The sequence below is a fragment of the Anomaloglossus baeobatrachus genome, chromosome 1 (genome assembly GCF_048569485.1).
Source record: "Anomaloglossus baeobatrachus isolate aAnoBae1 chromosome 1, aAnoBae1.hap1, whole genome shotgun sequence".
Lineage (NCBI taxonomy): Eukaryota > Metazoa > Chordata > Amphibia > Anura > Aromobatidae > Anomaloglossus > Anomaloglossus baeobatrachus.
In genome coordinates, this window is record NC_134353.1 from 474923179 (window position 1) to 474937133 (window position 13955).

The window sequence follows — 13955 nt, forward strand, 5'->3', positions numbered from 1 at the left end:
CTGTTGGAAATCGACAATTCGGATGTAGATGGAGCATAAAAGTAGAATAACTGGTGAGGTATGACGCGAAGCAACAACTAAGTGCGACACTTGAAGGGGTTACACCTTTTGATCCCCCTCATGCAATTTTTTTATATATATAGATAGAGAGATAGAGAGATAGAGAGAGATAGAGAGAGATATAGATAGATATAGATAGATATAGATAGAGATAGATAGATAGATAGATAGAGATAGATATAGATAGAGAGATAGATATAGATAGAGAGACGGATATAGATAGAGAGACGGATAGATATTAGATGGATAGAGATATATATAACCACAACAAACCACATTGTACTCAGTCAACGCCCATGGGTCCGGCACTGCTCCTCCCGATGTGTGGTATTTGCTACAGCACTGAGGTCCCATCAGTGACACCCTATCATAGAGCTGAGTGTGATTTTTAGCGCCACAGCCAGTACTACACACTGAGAGCAGCAGCAGAGGCGCACTGAAGCTGAGGATGGTGAGTAAAATGCGGTTTGTTTGTTTTTCTATAACAAACTCCACCCAGTGATGAATAATTTCTGAAGAGGGCAACCTCTTTAAGACGCACAGGATTTAGAATGTTCTGTAGGTATAAAGAAGATTATATGAACTGATGGGTTGATATTGGTGATGAGTGAGCACTACCATGCTTGGGGGCTCGTAATGAGCAGTTTGACACTCGGACAAGCTCGACTCATTTACCGAGTATAATAGAAGTCTATGGGGAACGCGTGCATTTTTCAAGAAAAACTTGTACTCCCTCCGCTGCTGGCACTTTTATCCCTGTGGCCAATCAGCATTGTCGTTACAGTCCCCTCTTTCAGACCAGTCGGACATATACAAGGGAGTTAAGATTTGTGCTGCTCTCACTTCTGCCAGATGTCAATTATGTCCATAGGAAAGGAGAGCAAATTCTGCTCTGATTAGCTGTAGGGATTATGTGACACAACCATGTCACGTGATTCCTGTGAGAGGCAGGTTGACACCGCTGGAATGGTGCTGGCACCATAGGTTAATATAAATATTGTTATTTTACTGATCAAACATCTGGATTGAGAAGGGGTTGTCGAAGTTGCACATTCCATTGGCCTGTTCCAATGGAGGAGTAATATACCAATACACCCTTTGTCATGTCGGGCTAATCGCCGGTTGCTGCGGTGAGCCGGCGGTGATCCCTGCACATGTTTGCTGATTTGAACAGCCGACATGATCCACCTGCGCCTATTAACCCCTTAGATCGCGCTGTCAAAATGTGACAGCGCAATTTAAATGGCCGCAGCAGGGAACACGCCATTCCCCGTTGCCATCGGAGCCCCGTAACGCGATCATGGGAGCCGATGGTTGCCATGATAGCGACAGAACATGTGATGACTCCTGTCGCCATCATGACGTATTTCCTGTCAGAGCACCAGTTCTAACAGGAATGCTGAATTTCTGCTGATCAGAGCTGTGCAGCTCTGATCAACAGAAATGCACAGGCGATCAGACCCTGCAGTGATAGACTATGGGGACTAGTAAAATAAACCAAAAAAGAAATAAAAAAAAAAAATCTTGAAAACCTAAAAGTTCAAATCATCCCCCATTCGCCCCATTGAAAATAAGACAGTTAAAAAAAAATACACATTTGGTATTGCCATGTTCAGAAATGCCTGATCTATCAAAATATAACATCAATATAACCTGATTGGTTAACGGCATAGCGGCAAAACAAAATTTCCAAACGCCAAAAGTATATATATATATATATATATATATATATATTTTTTTTTTTTGGTCGTTACAAAATGCAATAACAGGCGAGCAAAACTGCACATCTGTGCAAAAATTGTACCGTTAAAAACGTCAGCTCGAGACTCAACAAATAAGCCATCACTGAGCCATAGATCTTGAAAAATGAGAATTCTACGGGGCATGGAAAATGGTGCCTTTTTTTTTTTTTTTACAAATTTCTGGGGGGGGGGTTACCTCTTAGATGAAAGTAAACCTGTACTTTTTTTGGTATGTACAAACTCATACTGACATGATGCATAATACTGACTTGTCTGTTTTACCATATAGTGAATAAAAAACTCCAAAAACAATCAGGCAATCACACTTTTCTTTTGCAATTTTTCAACACTTAGAATTTTGTTTTCTGTTTTCCAGTACACTATATGGTAAAACTGATGGGTTAATTTAAAAGTACAACTTTTCCCGCAAAAAAACAAGCCCTCATATGCGAAGATTGATGGAAAAATAAAGTTACGACTCTCGGAAGAAAGGAAGCAATAAAGCGAAAAATCACACTGTCATTAAAGGGAAATAATAATAATAATAAAAATAATAATAATAATTAATATTAGCATTATTTTTATTATTTAATTATTCTTATTAGTATTTAATTATTAGTATTTCATTATTATTTATTATTATTATTATTATTTAATTATTTTCTTTTAAGGATAGTTCGCATCAGTTATGCAAACGGACATATAGGGCCCCTATGATTATTGTTAAGTCCATTTGGGTACTGTTCGTAGAACAAAAGTAGAGGTTCCCATAATAATAAATGGCGCCTCTGCTTCCATTTGCATAGCTGATGCAAACGCTCACTTTTGCACATGAATTCCATATGTCTGTTCTTAAAACAGAAGCTGCAAACTGAATGTGTACATGGATATGTGAACAGCGAACAACCACTTGATCTAAATTTGTGGAATATCTTGCCCTTGAAAGTTAGCTTTATGATATCCACTGCTAAAGAATTAATAGACTATACCTTGTTACAAGGAATATCAGGACTATGAATTGTGCTTCCGTTCAGTTATTTCAGGACACAGAGGCAGCTCACCTCACACAAATGAAGCGGCTTGTTTCAGCATATTCGCATTCAGTGGAAGATACTCATGTACAGATTGGACAGGTAAGTGTATCCATGTATTTGCTATGAACGGATTCCTCATAGAAGAGCTGTTTACTCCAATAGAGGCAATGTGCTTAAACAGGAGAAGTAAAATGTGCTCTATATATAATATATACAGTGGATATGTAAAGTATTCAGACCCCTTTAAATTTTTCACTCTGTTTCATTGCATCCATTTGGTAAATTCAGAACAGTTGATTTTTTTTTTTTCTTTTCTCATTCATGTACACTCTGCACCCTATCTTGACAGAAAAAAGCAGAAATGTTTGTAAATTTATTAAGCAAGAAAAACTGAAATATCACATGGTCAGAAGTATTCAGCCCCTTTGCTCAGTATTGAGTAGAAGCACCCTCCTTTTGAGCTAGTACAGCCATGAGTCTTCTTGGAAATGATGTTACAAGTTTTTCACACCTAGATTTGGGGATCCTATGGCATTCTTCCTTGCAGATCCTCTCCAGTTCCGTCAGGATGGATGGTGAACGTTGGTGGAAAGCAATTTTTCAGTCTCTCCAGAGATGCTCAATTGGGTTTAGGTCAGGGCTCTGCCTGGGCCAGTCAAGAATGGTCAGAGTTGTTCTGAAGCTACTCCTTTATTTTATCTGTGTGCTTAGGGTCATTGTCTTCTTGGCCAAGCCTGAGGTCCAGAGCACTCTGGAAGTGGTTTTATTCCAGGATATCTCTGTACTTGGCCACATTCATCTTTCCTTCAATTGCAACCAGTCGTCCTGTCCCTGCAGCTGAAAAACACTCCCATAGCATGAAGCTGCCACCACCATGTTTCACTGTTGGGATTGTATTGGGCAGGTGATGAGCAGTGCCTGGTTTTCTTCCCACATACCGCTTAGAACGTTTTGGTAATAATTCTATCTTCATCTCATCAGACCAGAGAATCTTATTTTCATAGTCTGGGAGTTCATGTTTTTTTTTTTTTTTTGTGTTGCAAACTCTATGCAGGCTTTCATATGTCTTGGCTTCTGTCGGGCCACTCTGCCATAACGGCCCTACTAGTGGAGGGCTGCAGTGATAGTTGACTTTGTGGAACTTTCTCCCATTTCCCTGCTGCATCTCTGGAGCTCAGCCAGAGTGATCTTGGGGTTCTTCTTTACCTCTCACCAAGACTCTTCTCCCACGATTGCTCAGTTTGGCTGGATGGCCAGGTCTAGGAAGAGTTCTGGTGATCCCAAATTTCATCCATTTTAACGATTTTTGGAGGCCATTGTGCTCTTAGGAGCCTTGAGTACTGCAGAAATTCTTTTGTAACCTTGGCCAGATCTGTGCCTTGCCACAATTCTGTCTCTGAGCTCCTAGGGAAGTTCCTTTGACCACATGATTCTCATTTGGTCTGACATACACTGTAAACTGTGAGGTCTTTTATAGACAGGTGTGTGCCTTTCCAAATAAAGTCCTATAAGTTTACTTAAACACAGCTGGACTTCAATGAAGGAGTAGAGCCATCTCCAGGTGGATCACAAAGAAATGGACAGCATGTGACTTAGTGTCTGAGCAAAGGGTATGAATACTTATGACCAAGTGATATATTAGTTTTTCTTGTTTTTAAAAAATTTCTACATCTGTCTTTCTCTATCGTTTCATTGGGGGACACAGGACCATGGGTTATGCTGCTGTCACTAGGAGGCTGACACTAAGTAAACATAAAAAGTTAGCTCTTCCCTAGCAGTATACACCCCGAGCCGGAGGCGGGCTCAGATCAGTTTTAGATTAGTGTCGTAGGAGGCTGATGTGGGCCTCTCGGCCCCCCTCAGCCATTTGTGTTTTTGCGTTTTTTTTTTCTTTTATTTCGGCGCCGCTCATCACTGTCATACCTGTCTTCTTTTTCTCTGCAGGTATTCTCTTCACTCATCCTCCGCAGCCCTGTGGGTACCACTCCCCAGGGTCGCAGGGGCTTGAGATTTCGTGCCCTCTCCCCCGTCCATCCCTGTGGTACCACTCCCGGGGTTACGCGTGCGGGCAGGTTGTTGTGGGCACCCCTGATTCGCCCTGCGGTATCACCCCAAAGGGCGTACAGGGGAGTACAGCAGGGATGGGACCTCCGCAGCACGTGTGTAATCGATGGGGCCCTGTCACGCTGCCTTCACCTGCAGGGGGGCTGCTTCCCCCATCATGATGTCCACTTCCCTGCCTCAGCACGCTCTCCCCCGAAGTCCTCAGTCTTCCTGGTTGAGGGTACTTAAGCAAGCATTGTTGACCTTAGGGAGATCAACATATCCACTGCGGAGACACCATCACGTGTTTCTCAACGCAGTGATTCTAGAGCATTGCCCCCTGGGAAGTATGCAAATAAGAAAGCCGCGGAGACACCATCACGTGTTTCTCAACGCTGGCAGGAAACTAGCCAGGTCTTTCACCGGGAAGGAACAACCACGGGAAGGGCAGTCTCCAGTCAAGGAGACCACCTATACCAAACATGGTATCCATCCACAGACAGCCGTTTCGGGGTATTTGCCCCTCATCAGTGTGGAGTAGGAATACGGCTGTCTGTGGATGGATACCATGTTTGGTATAGGTGGTTTCCTTGACTGGAGACTGCCCTTCCCGTGGTTGTTCCTTCCCGGTGAAAGACCTGGCTAGTTTCCTGGCAGCGTTGAGAAACACGTGAAGGTGTCTCCGCGGATTTCTTATTTGCATACTTCCCAGGGGGCGTTGCTCTAGAATCACTGCGTTGAGAAACACGTGATGGTGTCTCCGCAGTGGATATGTTGATCTCCCTAAGGTCAACAATGCTTGCTTAAGTACCCTCAACCAGGAAGACTGAGGACTTCGGGGGAGAGCGTGCTGAGGCAGGGAAGTGGACATCATGATGGGGGAAGCAGCCCCCCTGCAGGTGAAGGCAGCGTGACAGGGCCCCATCGATTACACACGCGCTGCGGTGCGGCGCTGCTTCACTTCCTGGTTGAGGGCACTGCGCACAGGCAAGGGCAGGGCGCCCTGCCTGCACCGCATCCGTAGCTGGGCCGGCGCCGCCGAGAACAGGTAGGACCGCTCCTCTCCTTCACTTTCCCCCGACCCTCTCCAAAATTTAGGCCCCGGTCTCGGCCTAGTCTCTCTGCGTCCTAGCCACGCCCCCGCTGCAGCGCTATTGGCCGCCGGTCGTCTGGCCCAGTCTCCTCCCACCGCTCTGCCTCCTGGCTTGTGGTGGGGGCTGTGGATCCTCCGGGTTTTTCGCGCCGGAATGCTGCTCCTCCCCCAGCCTCCTCCAGCGTCCCCTCGCCATTTTAGCCTGTTCCTGGTCCCCTGAGGCTGCAGCGCGCCGGCGTTCTCCCTCTCTCTGGCCAGCTCACTCCTGGACTCCCTCTTCTGGACTGGTGGGCAGCACGCAGGACCTGGGTAAGCTCTGCTCCTAAGGAGTAGCCCTCACTAGGTAGCGTTCTCTGAGTTTAGGGACGAGTTAACCCTCTCCTGTCTCCTTCCTAGCAGCCACCAGGGAGAGTACTTGTTTTCACCATGCCTAATGCTAAGTCCACCCAACCCAAGCAGGCCCCCTTTGCCTTATTTTTTGCATGCTCCTCCTGCAAGACCAAATTTTCCCAGGGCCAGGACGCCCCACTATGCTCCGTCTGTTCTACAGACGCGCAGCCTCCGCAGGACTCTGCGGCCGACGCTTCTGATACCGCAGACGCCACAGCGCCAGATGCTGCAGGGCCCTGCGTCCAACCTCCCCCCCCCCCCCCCGACTGGCTAGCGTCTCTGTCCCAGTCTGTAGATTCCCTCTCTGAGGCTTCTCGGACCATCGCGCAAGCACTGCGCCTGCTGCCGTCGCTCGCCCAGATTCCCGCAGACCCGACGCAATCGCCTCCGGAGCAGGTGAGCCCCGTTGCAGGGACCTCCTCTGCTGCTCAGAAGCGGACCCGCCAGGTCTCGTCTTCAGCCTCTTCCCAGGTTTCACCTTCATCCCCAGGTCCAGACCATCATTCCTCCAGGGAGTCTTCTGACCGTTCCGATGATGATTCCGATGCAGCACCCCTGCTGGACTCAGAGCAGGCGGCTGATATTCGGCGCATGGTGAATAGCCTGATAGAAGCAGTAAACCAGACCCTAAAGGTACAGGTGGACCCCGTCTCCTCCCAGAGCACCCAGGTCTCGTTTAAAAGGATGAAGCGGGCCCAGAGCGCATTCAGCGGACATCCAGAATTCGTTGAGTTACTGCGCAGCCACAGGCAACAGCCGGACAAGGTATTTACCAGCGGTAAGTCCATTGATTTGCATTATCCCTTTCCTGAGGGTCTTCGAAAGGATTGGGCAGGCTCCCCTGTGGTCGACCCCTCCCAATCTCCCGCCTGTCTTCTCACACAGTCCTTCCACTCACTAACGGTACGTCTCTCAAGGACCCCACGGACCGTACTATTGACAGGTTGGCCCGTTCCGCCTTCGAGGCAGCGGGCACATCCCTCTCACCGGCCTTTGCCTCGGTTTGGGTTGCGAAGGCTCTGATGTCCTGGGCGGACACGCTACGCTGCGGTCTCCGCGCCATTCCTGCCAATCCGGACCTGGTCCTCATCGCCTCGCAGATTTCCCTCGCGGGTGAGTACCTGCTCAATGCAGCCCTGGCGTCTGCAAATTGCGCGGCCCAGGCCGCCAGCAACAATGTGGCCATCCGTCGAGCCCTCTGGCTCCGGTCCTGGAACGCGGATGCGGCCTCTAAGAAGTCACTGACTTCCCTGCCCTTCCTAGGGGAACGTCTTTTCGGAGATAAGCTGGACCAGTTGATCTCCGATGCAACGGGAGGAAAGAGTACATCTCTCCCCCAATTGCGCCCCAAGCGCTTCCAGAATCTGCGCCCCACCGCTCGTTTCCGGCCCTTTCGCAGCTTCAACTCCACTCCCCAGCCGCGAAAAAGCCGCTCTCCTCCGAGAGACAGGAGGACCCCGTCATTCAAGACCAATCCCGCCTGGCGTTCACGTCCCCGCCAGTCCACGAAATCCTCTTCCGGCTACCGCCGACGTTCCTCCAAGTGACTCGTGGTCGGCGCGCAACAGCGCCAGACTTGTGGGAGGGCGTCTGTCTCGTTTCCAGCATGTGTGGATCCCCCTGACCGCCGATGCCTGGGTCAGAGAGATCATCACATCAGGCTACAAAATAGAATTCGAAGCAAAGCCACCGAGACGTTTTTTCCTATCTCGCCCTCCCGAGTCTCCCGCGCGGGCTCTCGCGTTCTTTCACTCCATAGACTCCCTCCTCCGAGCCGGAGTCGTGGTACCAGTCCCTCCCGCAGAACGTTTCAAGGGGTTCTATTCCAACCTTTTCGTGGTCCCCAAGAAGGACGGCTATGTCCGCCCCGTCCTCGACCTAAAGCTTCTAAACAGGTCGGTGAGGCCTCGGCCGTTTCGAATGGAGTCACTCCGGTCCGTGATCGCGTCCATGGAGGTCGGCGAATTCCTGGCATCACTGGCTATTCAAGACGCCTATCTTCACGTCCCTATAGCCACCTCTCACCAACAGTTCCTCCGCTTTGCGATAGCTGAAGATCACTTCCAGTTCACGGCTCTTCCTTTCGGCCTCGCATCCGCCCCCAGGGTCTTTACGAAGATCATGGCAGCTGCCATGTCCGTCCTACATTCCAGGGGTGTTATGGTCATCCCGTACTTGGACGATATGTTGATAAAAGATTCTTCTTTCGAGGACTGTCGTCTTGGGGTTCAGGTCACGATCGACACCCTTTCACGGTTAGGGTGGCTGATCAATCGGAAGAAGTCCTCTCTGACCCCGGCCCGTCGGATCACCTTTTTAGGCATGGTATTCGATATCACCCAAAGGCGAGTTTTCCTCACACAGGAGAAGATGTCCTCCCTGCAACGAGGCCTCTGCGCTCTCCGGCGTCAGCGCCAAGTTTCCATCAGGTTCGGCATGCGAGTCCTCGGTCGTATGGTGGCGGCGATGGAAGCGGTACCCTTTGCACAGTTCCACCTCCGGCCCCTCCAGCTGGCCTTGCTGAAGAAGTGGGACAGATCTCCCTTTTCTCTGGACCGCAGGTTTCATCTTTCGCCGGAGACCCGCCACCCACTCCGTTGGTGGATCAATCAACGCAACCTCGCGTCAGGAAGGTCATTCCTCCCGCTCCACTGGAAGATGGTGACCACCGACGCCAGTCTTCAGGGCTGGGGGGCAGTGTTTCGGCATCACACAGCGCAAGGCCGATGGACACCGCGGGAGACTTGTCTCCCGATCAACATTTTGGAGATAAGAGCCATCCGGCTAGCCTTGCAGCAGTTTCGGCACCTAGTACAGGGTTGCCCGGTCAGGATCCAGTCGGACAATGCGACGGCGGTGGCGTACATCAACCACCAAGGAGGCACAAGAAGTGTCTGGGCGATGCGAGAAGTCAGGAAGATTTTGCACTGGGCCGAATGTCATCACTCCCTGATCTCAGCGGTTCACATCCCAGGCGTGGACAATTGGGCGGCGGACTTCCTCAGCAGGGAAGGCCTCGCCTCCGGCGAATTGTCCCTCAACCGGGAAGTCTTCAACCAGATCTGCGACAGATGGGGAGTTCCGGATGTGGACCTAATGGCCTCCCGGTTCAACTGTCAGGTTCCGCAATTTGTAGCGCGGTGCCGCGACCGCTTGGCTTTAGGAGTCGACGCCCTCACCCTGTCGTGGAGCCAGTTCAGTCTCCCGTACATCTTCCCTCCGCTCTCTCTGATCCCGAGGGTACTCAAGAAGATCAAGGCAGAAGGACTACCAGTCATCCTGGTGGCTCCGGACTGGCCCAGGCGAGCATGGTTCGCGGAACTTACTCAGCTCCTCGCAGACGCTCCGTGGCGCCTTCCAGACCGTCCAGATCTCCTGCAGCAGGGACCTCTTTTCCATCAGAACTCAAAGGTCCTAAATTTGACGGCCTGGCCATTGAATCCTGGGTTCTAGCTCAGGCTGGTTTTTCTTCAAGAGTGATACAGACAATGATTAGAGCCAGGAAGCCATTTTCATCAAGAATATACTACCGCACGTGGAAGGTCTTCTTCAGGTGGTGTGAAGAGCACAGCATTTCTTCTCCTCTCGCCTTCTCCCTTCCTTCCCTGTTGGCATTCTTGCAGTCGGGCCTCGATGCGGGTCTCTTGCTCGCCACACTAAAGGGCCAGGTATCGGCTTTGTCTATCCTGTTTCAGAAGCCACTGGCCTCTCGCCCAAAGGTTAAGACCTTCATCCAGGGAGTTGCCCACCTGGCCCCGCCGTATCGTCGGCCTCTAGAACCGTTGGACCTTAATCTAGTCCTAGGGTTACTTCAGGGTCCCCCCTTCGAGCCCTTGCGGGATTCTTCCCTTTCTCACCTGTCTTGGAAGGTGGTGTTCCTCGTTGCCATCACTTCTATTCGAAGGACGTCAGAGCTGGCAGCTCTCTTGTGCTCCCTTTTTGATTTTTCACCAGGACAAAGCGGTTCTCCGGCCAGATCCCGCCTTTCTCCCAAAGGTGGTCTCCCCGTTCCATCTTAACGAAGAAATCGTTCTTCCGTCCTTCTTCTATCCTGGCCCCTCTCACAGCTTGGAGAGGTCCTTGCACACCCTGGACCTGGTGCGCGCCCTTAGAATTTATGTCTCCAGAACCGCGCCGTTCCGTAAGTCGGATGGTCTGTTTGTCCTTCCTTCTGGTCCCAAGAGGGGTGAATCGGCATCCAAAGCCACAATTGCCAGATGGATCCGTTCCGCCATATCAGAGGCCTATCGGATTCGGGACAAGTCTCCGCCGCGGGGGGTAAGGGCGCACTCTACCCGTGCAGTGGGAGCCTCTTGGGCGATTAGGCATCAGGCGTCGGCCGACCAGGTCTGCAAGGCCGCCACCTGGTCTAGCCTGCATACCTTTTACTAGGTTCTACCAGGTTCACACCCAAGCATCGGCAGATGCTAGTTTTGGGAGAAAGGTCTTGCAGGCAGCAGTTGCACACCTGTAATAGGGTGACAGCATTCATTTATAGTACAAGCCCGCCGAGGGAGGTTGTTGTTTTCTTCCTATCTGCGGGTTTCGGTATTCCCACCCAGGGACTGCTTTTGGACGTCCCATGGTCCTGTGTCCCCCAATGAAACGATAGAGAAAGTAGGATTTTTGTGTACTCACTGTAAAATCTTTCTCTGAGTCTTCATTGGGGGACACAGCACCCACCCTGCTTGGTTTTTTGGTTGTTTAATTGCATTTGCCTGCTATTTTCAGCGGTCTTATGTTCATAGACCTCTTGTTCGCACGGCTGCATTATTTTAGTTATAACTTGTTTTATGTATGGTGATTCTGGTACTCCTCCTACTGCTTGTGCACCAAACTGATCTGAGCCCGCCTCCGGCTCGGGGTGTATACTGCTAGGGAGGAGCTAACTTTTTATGTTTACTTAGTGACAGCCTCCTAGTGACAGCAGCATAACCCATGGTCCTGTGTCCCCCAATGAAGACTCAGAGAAAGAGATTTTACGGTGAGTACACAAAAATCCTACTTTTTCTTTCAAGATGGGGTGCAGAGTGTACATTAATGAGAAAAAAATGAACTTTTTTGAATTTACCAAATGGCTGCAATGAAACTGAGTGAAAAATTTAAAGGGGTCTGAATACTTTACAAATCCACTGTATATATTTTTTTTTTTTTTTTTTTCATGGAAACAGTGCCACTATTGCTCATTGCAGCAGCTAGGCTTTGAAGCAACAAGCTTGGCAATATGATTATATTTCTAATTTGACACACTGTTTTCGCTCCACTACCATTCTTAGTGTTACTTAGTTGGTATATGTACCATATGTAGGGGAAAAAAAAAAAAATTCCTCTGTTCCAAGGCACATTGAGCACATTGTAATGAACGTACAGACTTTCAAAATGCTGTTTCTTTGTTTTTCATCCAAATTAAATTACATGGTCTCCCATACTGGCTGCATTGTTGTAAAATATAAAGGACATAAAATTATTTTGTCAGGTTTAGATGGCGGCTCTGCTGTGTTACCACGCAGGTTATTGGCTTCGGTTTGTCTTCATTTTTTGCTGTCTATTCAGGTTCAGGAAGAGTTCAAACACAACATGGAAAATGTGGCCATAGAAAAGCTGATCCGAAAGTTTGCAGAGAATAATGGGACAGGAACAGAGCGGCCCGGTAAGCGCTGTATGCAGATAGAGGTAGTTTGAGTAGAAAAGTAGTAATGGCGGATCTGGAGGGATTTCTTTGTGTTTTAACTTTCTGCGTTCTTTATTTCAGAGGCTGTGGAATTTGAAGGTTTCCGCTTTCCAACATCTTTAGAAGGTACATAGTTTACTATCTATGAAAATGAATACAAAATGCTTGAATATGTTAGATTTATATGCACAGCGTACCATTGTGTAATGATTAATACATTTATAAATTATGCAGTTAGCTTATTAAAGGTGTTTGTTTTGTTTGTTTGTTTTTTCCATTTTCAGCCCTGGAGTGGTGCTTCTAATCGAAATCCCCTGCCCCCTGTCTTATACTTAAGGTGGTGTCACACATGGCGGCGGCGACGACGACAACAACGTCGCTGCTAAGTCACCATTTTCTGTGACGTAGCAGCGACGTCGCTGTCGCTGTGTGTGACATCCAGCAACGACCTGGCCCCTGCTGTGAGGTCGCTGGTCGTTGCTGAATGTCCTTCATTTTTTTTGGACGTTGCTCTCCCGCTGTGAAGCACACATCGCTGTGTGTGACAGCGAAAGAGCGACGAACTGAAGGGAGCAGGGAGCCGGCGTCTGGCAGCCTGCAGTAATCTGTAACCACGGTAAACATCGGGTAACCAAGAAGTCCTTTCCTTTGTTACCCGATATTTACCTTAGTTACTAGCGTCAGCCGCTCTCACGTTGCCAGTGCCGGCTCCCTGCATACGTAGCTGTAGTACACATCAGGTAATTAACCCAATGTGTACTCTGGCTAGGAGTGCAGGGAACAGGGAGCCGGCACTGGCAGCGTGAGAGCGGCGGACCCTAGTAACTAAGGTAAATATCGGGTAACCAAGAGAAGTGCTTTCCTTGGTTACCCGATATTTACCTTAGTTACGCTTCCACGCATCGCTGGTGGCTGGTCGCTGGTGAGATCTGCCTGTTTGACAGCTCACCAGCGACCATGTAACGGCGCAGCAGCGATCCTGATAAGGTCAGATCGCTGGTCGTGATCGCTGCTGCGTCGCTATGTGTGACACCACCTTTACTCTCTCTAGTTTCTTCATCTGTTATCAGTGTCGCTGTAGTCAACCTTCTGCAATTTGTGACCTGCCAGATGCTCCAGTGTTTCATGGACTGTGCCGGAGGTCACTCTTAAATTCCAATCTCTGTGAGCCTTATTCTAGCTCTCATAGACTTGTATTGAGAACTTGACACAACTTCTGGCTAGTCAGAAGTTAAGGTCACAAGATGGCTCCATGGGGACGAAGCAACGCTGGCAAAAGGTGAAGACTTTGAATTGTGAGTAGAAGACTAGGGGCAGGAACCTTAGATTAAAAGCACCACTCCAAAAACCCAATGCTGGAGTGGTGCTTTGAAATCCAGTTATCACTGGCAGAACACACCTCAAAAATAGCATTGGAGGAGCACAGGAGCACTGAAGATGGTTTGATTCAGCAGTCCAGCCAGCTTCAGAACAGCACTTTGCCAAGGTGGTTGCTAATGTAGGCAACTCAAAGTAAATCAGATTAAAAAAATAATAAATTCCTCCATTCTTGAACGGAACCGATTTTTTTTTTTTTTTTTTTTTTTTTGTTTTTTGGTTTGTTTGTTTTTACTATTAGGAGTTAAATTGCAATGTTTCTTGTGTTTACAGTACAGTGGAACCTTGAATTACGAGCATAATTCGTTCTGGGAGTGCGCTCGTGATCCAAGTTATTCTTATATCAAAGCAAATTTTCCCATAGGAAATAAGTGAAACAAAGACAACAATTTGTTCCACAACTTTCCTATTTTGCCATTTTACACACACACACACACACACACACCACACACCACACACACACGCATTATTCATGCGGTGAATTCATTCATTCCCTGGTTCTTGCAGTCCGTAGGCATGTGGACCCAGTAACAATCGCAGCCGAT

The 13955-nt window shown here is 48.7% G+C and overlaps 1 protein-coding gene across 1 annotated transcript in view; it reads left to right on the forward strand.

The window, feature by feature from the left end:
* Positions 1-13955, forward strand: part of LOC142308314 (F-BAR domain only protein 1-like) — a 132908-nt gene that overhangs the window by 40622 nt on the left and 78331 nt on the right. Inside the window, exons 6-9 of the mRNA XM_075347093.1 lie at positions 2664-2725; positions 2776-2935; positions 11916-12012; positions 12115-12159. Of these exons, the coding sequence (XP_075203208.1) occupies positions 2664-2725; positions 2776-2935; positions 11916-12012; positions 12115-12159 (364 nt within the window). The remainder of the gene's footprint in view (positions 1-2663; positions 2726-2775; positions 2936-11915; positions 12013-12114; positions 12160-13955) is intronic.